The sequence below is a fragment of the Diorhabda carinulata genome, chromosome 6 (assembly GCF_026250575.1).
Source record: "Diorhabda carinulata isolate Delta chromosome 6, icDioCari1.1, whole genome shotgun sequence".
Lineage (NCBI taxonomy): Eukaryota > Metazoa > Arthropoda > Insecta > Coleoptera > Chrysomelidae > Diorhabda > Diorhabda carinulata.
Genome location: NC_079465.1, coordinates 8,667,257 through 8,684,439, shown reverse-complemented (window position 1 = coordinate 8,684,439; position 17,183 = coordinate 8,667,257). Strand labels below are relative to the sequence as shown.

General features: G+C 32.1%; 1 protein-coding gene across 4 annotated transcripts in view; it reads left to right on the top strand.

The window, feature by feature from the left end:
• LOC130896058 (chloride channel protein 2-like) overlaps positions 1–17,183 on the top strand; it is a 107,029-nt gene that overhangs the window by 70,154 nt on the left and 19,692 nt on the right. For all 4 annotated transcript variants that reach the window (XM_057803840.1, XM_057803842.1, XM_057803839.1 and 1 more), the window contains exons 4-8: positions 1,252–1,395; positions 9,991–10,119; positions 12,861–12,986; positions 14,236–14,400; positions 16,285–16,495. In XM_057803840.1, coding sequence (XP_057659823.1) covers positions 1,252–1,395; positions 9,991–10,119; positions 12,861–12,986; positions 14,236–14,400; positions 16,285–16,495 — 775 coding nt within the window. The remainder of the gene's footprint in view (positions 1–1,251; positions 1,396–9,990; positions 10,120–12,860; positions 12,987–14,235; positions 14,401–16,284; positions 16,496–17,183) is intronic.

Genomic DNA, 17,183 nt, shown 5'->3' with positions numbered 1-17,183 from the left:
ACACTTCGAGGAAATGTGCATATTAAAGAAACTATCACCGCTGTAAATGAAACTGGAGTAGATCCAAATGTATCGATTCGTTATCATATTGACGGAATCTTGACCTAGACCATGATTAATAAAGAAAATGCTAGTTAGTTTATTTATTTCAAGCAAATATCCAATAAAATTTTCGATGTTCAAAACATTTATCAATATTGCTTGTACATAAAAACACTATTTAAGAAACTAATATTGTACAATAATTAATTTTTTTCTTTCATCACTTGAGTTTTCTTATTTTTCCGCCACTATTTATTCCTTATAATCGAGTTGATTCTTCAAGAGATTCTATTCTAGGTCAACATAAAACGTTACGCACAGCATTAATCTGTAGCTAAAATTGTAGCTATTATATAGCTGATAAGTCTGCAAACAAAACATACTGCGAAGATGAATAAAAACCCATAGTCATTTGTCTTATCAATCAATTGCTCCACTTAAATAAACACGATTGGTGATCCAGAATACAACCAGTGGGTAAGCTTTACAATTTATCTAGTGGTGATAAAAGATTTAAGTCTGATTAGCTTTTCAAAGAACATCGGACTCTGGTAGTTTTAAGTGGCCTATAAGAAGCTAAATGTGCTCATTGGTCCCTGACTGCTGACATATTATTACCCTGCAAGAGAATGCTGAATCTTTGATTATAGGTTTTTCACAAGTACAAATGGCATAAAGATTCCACGTAGCATACATACTTTTTTTATAACAATTATTTTGTTCCGTCTAATCTGGTAAAGACTATGGTTTTACTTTGGTACAGTAATAGGTAGCAAAGCACTTATTCCAATGTTAAGTTGATATTTGAAGCTTTTTGGTATGGCTTTTATTTGTCCTGTCGTAACTCGTATCAAGATTGGTGCCAAAACGTTACCTACCTCACCGTGATAATTTTTTAGTTTGAAAACATTGATCCGGACGAAATGTGGTTTAACCAGGAATATTGAAATCAAAATTTTGCGTTTGACTTTGAGACCCATCGATTAAAATCTCGAAAGCCAACATTATTCTTGTTATTGGTGTCATACGAACACACCATTGGTCGAAAAATATCATTTCCATATTTTAATTCTCTGAATTGATCTTTTGTATACAGAAAATCAAAATTTTATGTGTAATTTATCACAATCTAAAGTTCTGTGGGGCCTGAAAAACACATAGTCTCCGATAATGTTGAACTAATGTTATATGTATTTCTAATTTTCACAGGAAAATTAGTCAAATTTATATCTTTCTTATGGAGACATACATTTGCCAGATTGGGAGAAGATTGGGTTTTCTTAGCTCTTTTAGGAGTAATCATGGCTTTTTTAAGTTTTTTAATGGACAGAGGAGTGTCGATGTGTAATAATGGTAAGTTGAATAACATTATATAGGAATATTTACATAGTCAGTGTCAATAACAAAATTTAATTAGTTTGGCGTAGGACTCTTAAATTTGGAGGTATGAGTATAAAAATTTTCTAAATCGTAAATCATCTAGAGGTATTGAAAAAATACAATTGAACGATACAACTGACTAGACCAAGAACTTCATACGATAAGCCAATTTAAGATGAATTATATAGCGAAAGAACTTTCTAAAGACTTACACATGTTCCTTAAAATCCACTTCTTCAACTCTTTCCTCAACTTCTTCGCTGCAAATTTAGCGAAGAAGGGAAAACCATATCGAGGTAATGAATCTGAATATGTCAGCAGACAACTTTTATGAACTGATTAGGAAAATTCCACAAGACATTCATGAACTTGAATCAAAATCTGATTTCTTTCCATAAATAATATTCATGTCTAAAATGTAGTGTGTAGGAGTAAGCCCCTCACAGTAAGCACCGAGATTATTTCTGTCAGCAATTATTGCTTGTATTTCTTATTGCTATATTGAATCCGTTAATAATAATGTCCAATATTCGAAATAACTGTCAATTTATCTATATACATAGAACAGTATTCTCCTATGGTAAATTTTACAAAATAAAAGACAGCTAAAAATAAAATGTGGTGAACAAAAGATACGAAATCTGCTAGTGACAAAACGCATCATTTGAGAGTTTAAATAATTTACCAATCAAGACCAATCAATTCACCAAATGTTTCCAGCTTAATTTGGAAAGTAAATAGTAAATAAGTAAAGACAGGAGATTACCATATTGTCCGATAGCCAAGTCCGAGTTCAAATTAAATGCCAAGTTAAATAAGCTAAGGAAAAAATGAAGTTACCCTCCAATAGGTTCTGGGACACACCGGAATGGGTGTAAATAAAATAGAAGGATTAGATAAAGTAAAGGGGGATAAATCCTTATTTTGAATCGGCTACACAACAATAAAGATAATACTAGAAAAGAAGGGAGACAGGAGAATATACTCTTGGGAGCATACAATTAAAGAAGATTCATTGAATGCATCAACCTAGGAAAGAACAATTCACGAATGTTGTTGTTGTTGTTGTATTGCCATACCAATGGTCACCTCAAGACGCTAGGTGTTAAAGAGAATGAACGTCCAAATTATGCTACGTAGAGGGCGAAACCTGTATCCACATTATCTCAAAATGTAAAAGACTACGGACTCCAAAGCACTACTCCTGAGTGCCTAATAGCTAAAATCATCCCGAATCTTGATAATTTAAATGATGGTTTCTTCAATTTACCACTATAACTGAACTTAATTTCGTATGCCATATAATATGTTGACTAAATAATAAAACACTTGCTAAGTTAAACTAATTTCACGAAATGATTCTTACTGATGTTATTAGAGCAATTTATTTTATACCTATTACACTTACTCTAGCTGTTATACCTTTCACCAGGAAAAAAGTCTCAGTTTAAAACCTAATGTTTTTAGTCCCTTTGTTATTTGCAATCTGTAAAATTTTACAATGATCAAATGGTTTAAAGCTATATAAACTGTGGCAATTTCCCTTCACTTGAAAAAAAATCGTTTGATTGATGGATAACCACACAACACATCACTATGACACTAAAATCTTGCAGGCAGATCACATGAAAGATGCCTTCTAAGCTTTCGCTGGGTGGGAGGTCTCATTAGAAGTTGAGCCAATGTATTGGGATGGGTTTTCATTTGGTAAGAATATTTTTGGGAGAAGTGAGATATTTCTTCTTTAGCTGACTTAATGTGGATGTCGCAAATGATAACGCTGTTGGGTACATACCAAGGAGCATTTACAATAATTCAGAGTACTTTCGATTGAAATCTTTCTAGAATTGCTTTACTGGAGTTGGACGCAGTGCCCCATAGTTGAATATTATAACTCCAGATGGGTTCTAGTGTAACTTTGTATATTAGCAGCTTATTGTCGATTGTTAATTGGTATTTTCGACCTATTAACCAGTACAGTTTGCTGAGTCTTAGACCTAATTGCTTTCTCGTGCTTATTATGTATGTGCTCAAGGTTAGTCGTCGGTCCATATGAATTCCAAGGTATTTTGCACTTTCTTTTTGTTGCAGAAGATATCCCTTTAATATTACAGTTGGACAGGTTCCTCTCCGTTAGGTTTTTTAGCCACAAGGAATGGCGTCCAAGTTTGTCTGCAATATATGAGCGGCCATAGCTGGGTCTTTTGATGAGATGCTAGCGAGGCGGCGTCAACTGCATATGTTGCGATAGCTACGTTGTTGTGTGTGGGAATATCAGCTGTGTACATAAGATAGGGGATCGGACCAAGTGCACTTCCTTGTGGAATTCCTGACATGATTTGGATGTAGAATGGTGATGTAATCTTGGATTTTCACTTGAAAGTGTCTGTTCTGCAGTTAGGATTTGGTAAAGGTTGTGCGGGAGGTTTTTTCTGATTTCGTATAGTAGTCCATCGTGCCAGACCTTGTCGAATGTCTGAGCGATATCTAAAAAGGTAGCCAAACAGTATTCTTTATTTTCAAAAGATTGGTATACTTTTTTTGTGACTCATTGAACTTGTTCTATGGGGGCATGTTGCTCGGCTCTATTTTCTCATCAGTAGTTTTTCAAAAAGTTTTGATATAACTGATAATAGACTTATTGGTCTGTTTGATGTAGTAGGGATTAGTATAATTTGGGCTACCTTCCACAAAATTGGAAAATAACCCGTTCTTAATACTGAAATGTACAATTGTATTAGAAACTTCAGCCCCTTATTTGATAGTTCCTTCACTAATTAAATCATATTCGAGAGATTTTTGGGATTCAACTATTGTTTTGATTTTTTAACCTGGTTAACGATGAATTGGAAGGCTTTAGTTGATATGGAGATTCCAGAAAATATTTGAATTTTGTCTCAATATTAAAGTAAAGATTAATATATGTCGACAGTAAATTGGTTTTCTCTCAATTCTCTTAATTCTATTAATAAAATGATATTTTGTGATTTTCCTACAACCTTTGCCAGACATCTATTGGTAGGCTACACTAATGCTGGAAAAAAAATTGTGATTTGAATATTATTTTAACGACATGAAACAGTTTACGGATACAACGTCAATAACTAATTCTGTGAATTCGTTAAAAATGTAGTTGGTTTCAGGGGCTAGTCTCAGGTCTATTATTTATCACGAGAAAGCTTAGATAATTTGACCACTTGGAACTATACATTTTAGACATAGAATTCATTGATCATTAAAAACCTAATTTAAATATTGTCAAACTATCGAATAAACCGTATTTTTCTGTTGTATACATTGATGAAACTCTTAAATAGTCTACTACGTTATTGGTTTGTAAAAAGTTTGGTTACAGAAACGATTGCCGAATAATTTGGTTCTGCTATTGCACTACTCATTTGAATAAAGTCTCTCTCCACACTCAGTCATTGATATTACTTATACCGCATCTGTTTTCAATTATTTATGTGTGGTCTCTAATATTGCTTTTTTAGTCTAAAATGGGGTTTCCACAGTATAATATAATATTGTCTTCTGTCTTCTATTCTTTTCTTTGATTCAGTTTGAATATGTTTATCTAGTTGAGATGTACTGTTGATTTTAACGATATTGTACCATGGTTCCTTATTTCGGTTTCCACATCACTTTATCTAGATATTATAATTCTCAATTAAATCTACAGTCTATTGACGATAAAGGGTTCACTGTAATTTTGTCGTTTCATCCGCAAATTGTTACAGGCAAGGTAAAGAGATATAGATATGTATACTAATTTATTGATAAAAATATCTACATATTTGCACATAGTTTGGTATTGAACTTCGAAATCGCACGCTAATCTACCTAAGCTACTGCGTCCTTGTCGGTCGACTCCGGTTGCAGCATCTACATGGGATTTCGAAGAACTTACAAATTATTTATTGTCAGCCACAACGAAACTCGGAGTTAGGCCTCGGTCTCCTATTAAATGCTGTATATGGCATCCGACTTGAGCGTAAATGTTCCGATCGATATAAAATGAAAATAAATTCGACACTTTTGGCTTCGCTTGTTACTTGAACAGGAAGTACAAGACGAACGCATATGAAGAAAACTCAGAGCAACAAGGCACCGATTATTTATGAAAAAGAAAGAAGGATGTTTTCAAATTTTGATAATTAAACACTTAAAAGTCAACAATACTAAATTAGTAAGCATCGTGACACGGCGTATGGTGTGACGTATGAAGTAACGAATTATTTTCTTCTTTGTGTTGTACTAAATTGGTACAGTTTATCCTCGTTCCCAACAACCAGCACCGATTCGTGTACAAGTGAATAATTTATCTTATATAAAGGAAACATTCCTCAAAGAAATAACCCCATTGATCATAAAGAAAATTAGAACATTCAGACTAAGCTCGTCATTAACAGAATTAACATCCTGAAATTATTTCTTAACGCATTTTTCAATTTTCATACGTTTACAACTTATTACTGTTATCAATAGCTAATAAAAATCAAATTTTTTGTCTTAATATCAAAATTGTTAATACATACACAGTTCTTTTCTTTCAACATACGAAAAAATTGACGTTGGAAACTATTCTAGTAAATACAATTTATAACTATTCAACGAAATGTATTATGTATGAAATTTATAATAAAAAGTTTTATCTATCTTTATTTACGAGCAGGTAACATATATCAAAACTACAATGCCAACGAAAATATTCAATTCTGAAGAATAACCTTCCGACGTCACTTTTATAGACGAGGAGCTGGCTACAAAAAACAGGGTCGATAAGGTGCGCGCCATTTCAGCTTGTAAACTGGCGGCTCCCACTTAATACATCACCGAACGCCACTTCTTAAGGTCAGCACAGGTCGGATATGAAAATGCCAGCCGGTTTTCCCGAACGAAAAAATTGGCTGAAAAACCTCATAACGGGCGCGCGTGAAACCTTTAGTAACGTGGGGTTCAAACCTCAAATAAGAGCGGTGTAATAGTGCAAGAAGTTTTGCAGGCCGAAAAACCCTCGTAAGAAGTGATCGAAAGTGTGGCGTTCGGTGATGTATTAAGTGGGAGCCGCCAGTTTACAAGCTGAAATGGCGCGCACCTTATCAACCCTGTTTTTTGTAGCCAGCTCTGGGACTATTAGATTTTCAGAATCAAACCGTAAATTAGTAATGTCAACGACTCGTAAATTTCACAACTGCGCTTGTCAGCAGTATCTCTTCGATAGGTATCTACGAATTTACAAGGATTTGTTGACTATTGCCGGTAGTAAAGTTGAAGTATACGAGATCTGGCTGTTTAATAACGAGACTGCGCATCTAGAGGGCAATCTAGACGGGTGGAGTAAAAAACGAATAGTGCGTTGGGTATTTATATATCTTGTCTATGCACGTTCCAAAACACGTTTCCGTCGCTATTATTTTTTCTAGTGCCGGAAAACAGGAGCAACGTATCAATCTCAAATTTCTCGTTAAATTGAAAAAAGTCCGACCGAGTGCTATAAATTGTTGCAAGGGGACAATTCTCTATCTCGCGCGCGATTTTTTGAGTGATGTAAGCGCTTTAGTGAGGGTCGAGAGAGCACTGAAGATGATCAGCGCTCAAGTAGTCCTGTGACTGTTTCAACTGTGCATACAGTAACCAAAATCAACCAAATTATGCGTGCAGATCGTCAAATGAACATCCGGATGGTTGCCGAGGCTGTAAACGCCGAAAAAGAAACTGTTGGAAAAATGTCGATGGAAGGGGTAAACCAAAAAACGACAGAGCTCCTAAAGGCACTCACCAAGACTTCTAGCACTGCTTCGATTAATGTAAAAAAGAATGGAAAGGTGTGTGGCGAGGGGAGGGGAGTATATTGCAGGGGAGCATTCAAATGTAGAATAATTTTTATAATAAAACCGTTTTCCGTAACCAGTCTCGTTATTTAATTGCGAGACCTCGTATTAAACCGCTATACCAGTGTAACCCATAAAAAAAGTACTTGATAAAATGTTTTGAAGTTTTTGGACAAATCAAGGTATATTATCAGCTATACTTTAATATTTTGTTACAAAAATATTGAAAAATACCGGAGTTATGTGTTGTGCCAAAAAAAGTTCCCCAACTGCTAATATGATTACGGCCAAATGAGTAGCTGAAACAAAAAAGTTTAGAAGAGTTATTAAAAGTTGAATGTATTTTCTATACAATGACCTACTATTTTTGAAAAACATCAAAAATCAACAAAATGGCGTAGTCCTTTTTTTGGGTAAAAAAATGGTCGTTTTTTCAATGTCAAATTGAAAATTTTTAATCAATCAAAAAGATCGTAGGTTATTGTATAGTAAATATATTCAAGAATACTCAGTTTAAATTTGAAGTCGATCGGTCAAAATTATTACAATTTTTAAAATTAATCATTTTCCTTCGGTGAAAGTTATTGTTTAATAAAAATTATTAAACATTACTTTGATTTGCAGTGTTTGGAATGTTTTATCAATTAGCACATTCAGAATTACTTAATATTTTTTTATATAAAAAATGTCTCATTTGTCGCAATACTTATACAAAGTTCATATGATATTTGCATATTCGTAACATTCCTCTTTTGAAATAGGAAACAAAAATGGATTGAACATTATTTCTGGGTGGTTTTACCAGTGGCGGCTCTTCGTTAGGAATTTTGTATTGTTTTCAAAAAAAACTTTATCGGTTTCCGTGCTGAAATGATGGATTTTTGGGTTAGCACACAAGAAAAATTGTAATACTTTATAACTTTATTTTTATTGTCTAAAAAAAATTCTCAAACAAATTTAATACTCCTAGTAACTTAACTATGTTGACAGATTGTTAACTAAGTATGCTTCGGAACTCTCTTTGAGCATCTTACTTAGCTGAAAAATTCCAAGACATATGCCTCGATTATCGAAAGTATCGCCTTCATGATACCTGCAAGGAACAAATTTAATACAATCGATAATATATACCTATTCTTCGACATATTTTAATAATACCATTAACCAATAGGCAGATTCTAATTGAGCCATAATATTGGTTGATCCAGTTAACGCATATTCCATACATTTATGATAGTTGCGTTTGAAGCTTCAGCACTACGAAAAAGTAAGCAGCGAAAACAATGTAGTGTATAAATTTGGTCACAATCACAAATAATCCAATCATTATTTACTAATGACCTAGATTTCTTTTTCAATTTTTCAATCTCTTGGTATTTATCAAGTTAAAAACAACTTTCATATTACACAAAACTCTATTATAGTATATTTTTTAACCTTAAATCCTCAGCAGGACACTCTTCCTCAGGAAGGGGTATTCGGTCTCAGTTAAAGTATATAAAAATATTACTCAGATAGGGTGAACAATTAATATTGAATTGGACAGATTTTTAACGAGCGATGTTAAAAATTAATAAAAAAGGCGCAAAAGCTATAAACACTTAATTAAATTCAAAATAAAAATTAAACAATTCAAAACTATTCCTGGACACGATTATCCAAATTAATATTTATTGCTAAGATAAAAAAATTTAACAACAAATAAATTTATTGAAAATTTAATAAATTCACATTAACTACGTATCCAAAAGAGCACATCGAACAAAAGCAATTAAAAACAACTCAAACTCATTTATATATTAATGATAAGACTGGGACTTATCTATGGAAATCCGGGACGGCTGCAGCTCTCAACTTGATTCCCGGATGTTAGAGTTGAGGTTGAGTTTGTAGTCTGGTGGTTGTATCCTTGTTGTGGAAACTCCCAATCTGTCAGTTGTAGAACGGGAAAAAAATATAATGAGGAAGGAAACGGGAACACAGGTGGCAATTAGGGAAGAAGGAACGAGTAGAAGAAACAGATTTGAACAAAAGGGGCATATACTGTATAAACTGAATTTATATTTTTTTAATAATAACCAAACAGGAATCTGTTCGTTCTGCTCCCCAAATAAATAGAAAATACGAATTCATATGAAAACTATCATACAAAATTTGCTTAAAACAAAAGGAAATCCAGAAAGATAACTGAAATTTTTGAGACCACAATAAAAAAAGCAAGGAAATACTTACCAGCAAATATGAAGAATAAAATCACTACAAATGTATTCAAATTTACTTTTAAGTTTTACTTGAAGTGTAGATAGGTAGAGGAAAAATTTCTATTGTTTGTTATACAATTCCTAATAAAAATAACATTGATAATTGGTTTCGTGTCGTATATTAAGGTTTTTAATTAGACTAATTTCTTCCCGAAATTTCTTATTCCGTTTTAACAATACAATTTCATAAATAGTGTCAATAGATAAAACATGTCCAATAGGATTAAAATGCTCAGTTTTATATCGTTCACCGATTTCAATTCTTCCAACATTGGTAATATTCGAATTCATCATTCGATTTTTATGTTTCTCTCCCAGTTTCAGCTTTTATGACTTAACATTGACAGAAATTTCCTTGATTTACTTAATAGTTTGTTGTTTAATTCAATAAATCTAAAAATAAAGCTAAAGATATGACCTTATTAAAACTATCTCATTAATATTCACAAGTTTGTTGCTAATTTATTTTGCAGCTAGACTGTGGTTATATAAAGACTTATCTCATCACCCCGGTATACAGTATCTCGCTTGGGTCATCCTTCCTACGACTTTGGTTCTATTTAGTGCTGGCTTCGTTCAGCTTGTAGCACCACAGGCTATAGGTAAGTTTTTACTATTCAAATCTTTATGTTACTAAATTATTTTTCATAAAATAATATTAACAGAATTTATGGAATAATAATAAAATTTTCGTAAGAAATATAATCAGTAACAAAGAATTACCATTGGCAAATATCTTATGCAATATTCAATACAATACTAGTCATCTAAATAATTAAATAAGAAATAAAATTATAGCTGCCACTCATAGTATTATCACTAATTTTGAAAATATAAGAAAAAATAAATTATAACTAAAACCAAAACGAACGTGAAAAACAGACAAATCAAATAAAATTATTATCATAACATCACTGGATTATATTGATAAAATGCAAAGAAATTAAATACGAACTACAAATCTTTATCAAAAAATCATCTTACTTGATTTTGAGGAACTTGCTATGTTACCAACAAATGGAAATCGATTGAAAATTATTAATGCCATACCATAAAATATATGGGCTACCAAAATTACTTGAATCTGGCATACATTTTTGACAAATTCCAACTTTATGATTTGTGCTCCATCATCCTCGTTACATCAACTTTTCCCGTATGGTTAGTATCATTGAGGATTATGGTACCGTGATCCTTGATTATTTTTACAGCAAAAAATTATCCAAAAACATGATTTTAAGAAAAAATGTACCAGTTAAAGTAAGGCATGTCTCAAATCTCAAAACTACACAATAATTACATAATATGAATCAAGCTTACATAAAAAATATACATTTAGCAAACGTTGATATAGTTCTTTCAATACCATTTGCAGATTATAAAAACATGTACAGTTGGTATTACAACACAATCAAACATTTCTAATTTTAACTTAATTAATTTGACAGTAGCCGATGAAAAATAGTTAATACTCTCTTCTCAAGTTTTTCCTTATGCCACTAATGTGATTTCAATAGTATGTAATACAAATGTCTATTTATTCATTAGTTCTCCAAGTCATGTTTGATCGTGTTTCAATACGTAAGTCTCTTTATGGCATGTACACCGATCTATAAATCTACATATCTCCTAAATAGCGTAGTAGCATAGTTAGGCTTTTTGATAGCATGTCGGTCAAAACAAAAGTCGTCCCTAAAGTTAAGCTTTTTCTATTTCGTAAACGAATGAACGCCGAGCCTGGTCGAGCAGTTCAGTCCTTCCGGCAGTTGGCAGACCGATAGCAAATATTTTAATCAACTGCAAAAAATTTCCCGAACAATAACAAAGAGAAAGTCGATTTTCTGAAATTGTTTGCATACAAGAAATGGGTAGCCTATTTTAAAATCGATGAGTAGTGAAAAATGCTTTTCAAAATTCCCTGTCAGTATTACTTAGCGATCCCAGGACATAACGCGAACGTTGAAAAATTATTTTCCTTAAATGATCACCAATAATTGCCAAAAGAACACAACGGATTACATGTTGACACTGTAGGTAAAATTTTGGTTGTAGAATTCAATTTAAAACATTTGACGTTTGAGGATTTTTATGACTGCAATTTGAAAGAAACGGATCTCTATATAGGTTTCTGCCAACCAAAAATTAATTATTTTTATTGTTCAACTTAAATAGAAGAAGTTTTGTTTTGTTTAAATTGTTTTTTTTTTATTTTATTTTGCTTCAGGAAATAGCAGCAGGTATATAAGATTTATTTGTAAAATCGCATTTCATTAGAATTTAATTTTGACAGATGACCGATTAATAATAAGATTAATAATAAGACATTAACAATAAAAAAATCTTGATTTCACATACAACTATTGTGTTGTATCTATTAATACTAAGTCACACAATCCTCAATAATCTAGGGTGTCTGGTCTTTTTACTAAAATGTGCGGCCAATCTGGCTGGTATGTCCGGCTATTCGGGTTGGCAAACTGACACATCTACTCCTAAACTAAAATAAATTGCTGTTTTGCTATTTTTTAAAAAATATCATTAATTATTAGTTGAGATGTACAACTATCAGATCCCAAATTTAGATGCACAACTATTGAGATTGAAAAACTTATGAATGATGTATTCAAGGGAATAATAAGCAAATATTATTATCAAACAAATTAAGTAGATCCTAAGCATAAAACTTGAAAACACTCTCCCATAGCGTATGTACAAGGACTTTATCAACAGTTATGAAGGGGACATTATGCATTATAAAATGTTTCAGCAATCTAAAATACTACATAGACATTTCAATATTTGGAAAATTTGAGTTGAGAACAAAATTTTTGGGAATGTTTAGAATTCATAAAAATAATAAATATATCACTAATAACAAAAAAATAAGAAATTTATAGTGTACTATAGAAATTGGTAAAAACAGACTTTGTTATTTATGTAATTGATGGTTATCAATATCAGGTAATATTATGATAAAGGTGGAATTTAGTATGAAACATCAAGAATAATTTTTATCCAAAGACATTTGATATTATTAACATACTCCAAAAATCTAGGACATACATTTGAGAAATTAGATACAGAGAGGTTTAAAAGATTTTAGAAGATAATAGTTATGTAGTAGATTGTTCATCATTTAAACTATAATACAACCATTAACAAAACTCAAAATGAAATTTTGACCGTCTATTCTAAAAATTTTCCAGTTGTAATCTCTCTTTTACAGAACTAGTATCTGTTAGACCTATCGCTTTGTTTCTGCATTCCAGATTTCTAGAATTCTTTATTTTTTCTTTATGTTGTTTTGAATACAATTTTCACAACAAATTTTTATTATTTTTAGGTTCAGGCATACCAGAAATGAAAACTATCCTCAGGGGTGTCGCATTGAAGGAATATTTAACATTCCGAACGCTTATTGCCAAAATTATTGGTTTGACTGCCGTATTAGGAAGTAGTATGCCGGTGGGTAAGTTATTCCGAAAAAATATTGTAATGTTTTCTTATTTATTTATACGATTTCTATCTCTATCTCTTACGATCTTAATTTATTTTAATATTTTACAAAACACCAAATCTTAATATAATTCACTTAATCAACTAAATCAATTTATTTGAATTCTTTGATTACTTACTATTTCGGTTTGTTCACTACGACTATTTATTATAAATAGATCTTCCTAGAAATTATTCCAAAAAACAATGTAGATAAACCGCCTGCTATAATAAAAAGTTATCCAGGCAGGGACGGCTCCGGATATGAATTCCAATTTAATAAAGTTATGGTTTTAAATAGAAAAGTACCTGAAGTGGTTTTCTGGAAAATATATAGTGAAAGAACAGACATATCAACAAAAAATTAGATTAAGCGAATTATTTTCACAGAAGCTATTATGTAGGAAAAAATATGAAAAATTACGTTCTTGAATTGAGATGCCTCTATTATTTAAACTACCAGACTGGTTTCCAATTTTATCTATCACAATCCTACCATACTAACTGAATTCTAATCGTATAGACTAATCAATTATTGATTAGTTTGATTGTATAGTTGATTTTGAATAGTTTTCATAGAGAAGTCGAGGACCACAACTTACGAAAATCAATCCACTTTCTTTGTTATCAGTTATAGTTATGTATATCATTAATATTTCATATCATGCTAATCTCAGTTTCATGCTCCATTTATTTTGTTTATGCTTGCTTTTTATGATACTTAAAACACAGGCTATTTTTATTTCCCTCTTGATTACTATCGTTCGGTTTATGTATCTCAAACTTTATTTCATTATGTATCTCAAAAACTCGATCAAACCTGTCCTTTTCTGATTGCAGCCTTCCGGTTCTCAAATTCTTTATTGGAATTCCTCTCTTTTCTTGAGAATTGTGTCACGCACTTTACTCCTTAGATCTTTCTTACAACCTCTATAAGACTCATTATGACTAAAGATCCTGCTCAATAAACAAGTAAGTTCCTCTTTTTTCTTTGTCGTAGAACTGAAGTAATCCGGTTCAACTACTTGAGTTAGATGACAAAACAACAATGTTTATTTTTTATATATCTTATTTGAGGTTGTGTTATTGTAGTTGAAAATTAGGTATTCCAATGGTGAAATAATTAAGTTTTTGTTAACTGAAAACCAAGTTATTTTGTAAATACAATCTTCACTATATATATAATCGATTTCTACTTTTTGCTAATTAATTTGTGATTTTAGGAAAAGAAGGTCCTTTCGTCCATATCGCTAGTATTTCAGCAACGTTGCTTAGTAAACTAGTGACTGGATTCCAAGGTATATATGAAAATGAAAGTAGAACCACCGAAATGTTAGCAGCTGCGTGTGCTGCTGGAGTAGCGAGTTGTTTCGCGGCACCTGTAGGAGGTGAGTTTCGTATTGTTATCCATTATATCGATATTCATAATTAATTAATTAAACATAGAAATGCATTATTCACGAAGTTTCAATCCACCAATACGAGATAATTATATCGTCTTTCCGGAAGTAAATGCAAAAACTTCCATTTTATAGTGAAAAACGATTTGCAATGGTTAGATCTTGAAAGTAAAAATAATGGTACCTAACTTTCATTTTCCATGGATTGGGATTAATTAACCTTAATTTCAACAACTAAGAAGACACAAACTGATGGCTGTTAGTTCTTTCAGCGATTGTCATCATTGGATTAACAAAAAGGAGCAGAAGGAGAACTTTGGAAGTTATTTTATCCAAATCATGCATTAAAGAAATACACACATTTGCCTGATTGTGACACGAATCAAAACTATTCCCATATCAATTTTGAGCGAAATTGTGGTATATGGCGTTGTACCAACAACAGCTGATATTTCGACGATGACACGAGTACTCTATGGCGATCCTTAGTGGAATAATAGCTACATGCATGTTTACCTGTGTATGGCATGTGGCTCTTTTATTATCTATGGAGTTATTTCCACATGAAACATTTTTGTAGTTACAGCAGTATTGCAACTCGGGGTAGCTTAACTTCTCTAGCCGTCATTCCTTCTGCTCTCTTCCTTTATTTGGAATATAGTGTTTCTGGATGATTTGCCTATTCGAGGACAATTTCATCGAGTTAAAACGGTAGCGTCCAAAGAACAGGTGACAATTTTCTTCAGTAACTCCGGGTCAGGACAGATACTTCGAGGCATCTTCGTATTTGAAAAGATGGATACACACCCAGTTTCATTCATGCCTTGGAAGCATCTATGTCACAGAGAAGTCGACCCTCATCATGATCCCGGTTCTGTCAAATTTATATTTATGGGTATATATATATATATTCATTGTAATATAGGGTAGGAAGACCGTGGTATAAAAGATTTTTCTTGTAATTTGGCATTTATGATAAATATATCATAATATATCAACAATTGCTGAACAGTATTGGGAAAATTATTAATCTTGACTATAGAAAATAAGTCGGATCAAAAATAAAATCGGATTTTACAGAAATTATGCAAATTATGGAGTAATTAACCTAAATGAGCACAAATTAATATAGTAATATCCCTTAAATACTAGTGGTACAAGGCGAAATATATGGCTTATGTTTAACTTACCACCAGATATAGTGAAATGTAACAGCCAAAAATAGTAAATGATCACCAAAATTAAAACCGCAATTTTATGTGAAATTATAACCAAAGTTATGGATGGTCGTCGTCTTTTGCGTTTCATGCCAATCGGAATAGCTCTTGCCTCTGAAGGTGGTTAAAGTCTGATTTAAGCCGAATTGTCAGTCCAACGAGATCCTTGCAAATATAATCTTTGAGAAACTTTGGGCGATTGGATGTTCCGTATAACCAATTTTCTTTTTCTCGGGAAAATATATTTAATTTGCTCGCTAAGATTTTTGGTAAAGAGTTTAGGGTAACGAATTATTTTATTGTGGAGTGGATAACTTTTCCTTCAACTTAGAAACAGACAATAGTCACCGATTGTTAAATATGGAGTATATAACTAAAGATTTTTCACCTGGACCAAGATAACATCACATCATAAACTACTTCAAACTAATTTCTTAACATCTTCAGTGTCATTCAATTACACATAGAGATGACTGAACTGGTACCCCACCATCGACTGTTAACCTCTAATTAATAGTACTGCTTCTTAATAGAGTGCGGGAAAAATGTTTTAAGAAGAATACACAAGTCTAAATAATTATAATAGTTTAGGCGTGACTCCAAGCTCCAAGCTCCTCCCTTCCTTATGAGAATAACGATATTATATTTTTTGCAGGTGTTCTTTTCAGTATAGAAGTAACTACAGTTTATTTCGCAGTAAGAAACTATTGGAGGGGATTTTTTGCAGCAGTTTGTGGTGCATCTACATTTAGACTTCTAGCAGTTTGGTTCCAGAAAGCTGAAACAGTAACTGCAGTTTACAGAACAAATTTCTATATGGACTTTCCCTTTGATCCTCAAGAGCTGTTTGTTTTCGCATTACTAGGGTAATATATAATGTTATTATAATATTATAATAATTTTTAATGCAGATTCTTAATCACTATATATCAAGTTTTAGTATAAAATTAACCTAAAGTGCAAATTTTTTTTTATATAAAAGGAGTGAATGTCATTTTTTTCCATATATTACCTCCAAGACAATTTTCCCCCAAAATACTTCTTACAAGTTCAGGAAACCTAATTTCTTGAGGTACTGTTGATTCAATTTTGAGATGTTCAAATGCTTTTGATTAATCTTATCTTGGGGTATACAAATTCAGAGATCATACGCCATACCTATAATTATTCATTTAGGAAAACCCCAGTAGAAATCTCTTTATCCTAATGGTATGTTACAAAATATCTTAACGTACAACACACATAATTACAAATTCAAGAAATGTAAATCTTAGTTGGACTCTGTGACTAAGGAAATGCTGGAACACGTCTAGTTTTATTGTAAGTTTAGATTACTTCCATTTTTTTGCAAGAATAGTAGTTAATTTAATCAGCTTCATGAAGACAAAGAACTTATCACTCATATTGAAGCTAGTCAAACAGAACAGGGTCAGTCAGCTAATCAAAAAGAGCTATTAATGCAGTGTTGGAGCTGAAGTAGAATACAGTTTTTCCTTACATGGTACATTTGGCACTAAGAATAAATGGTACTCACCCAAACAGCCTGCTAAATTT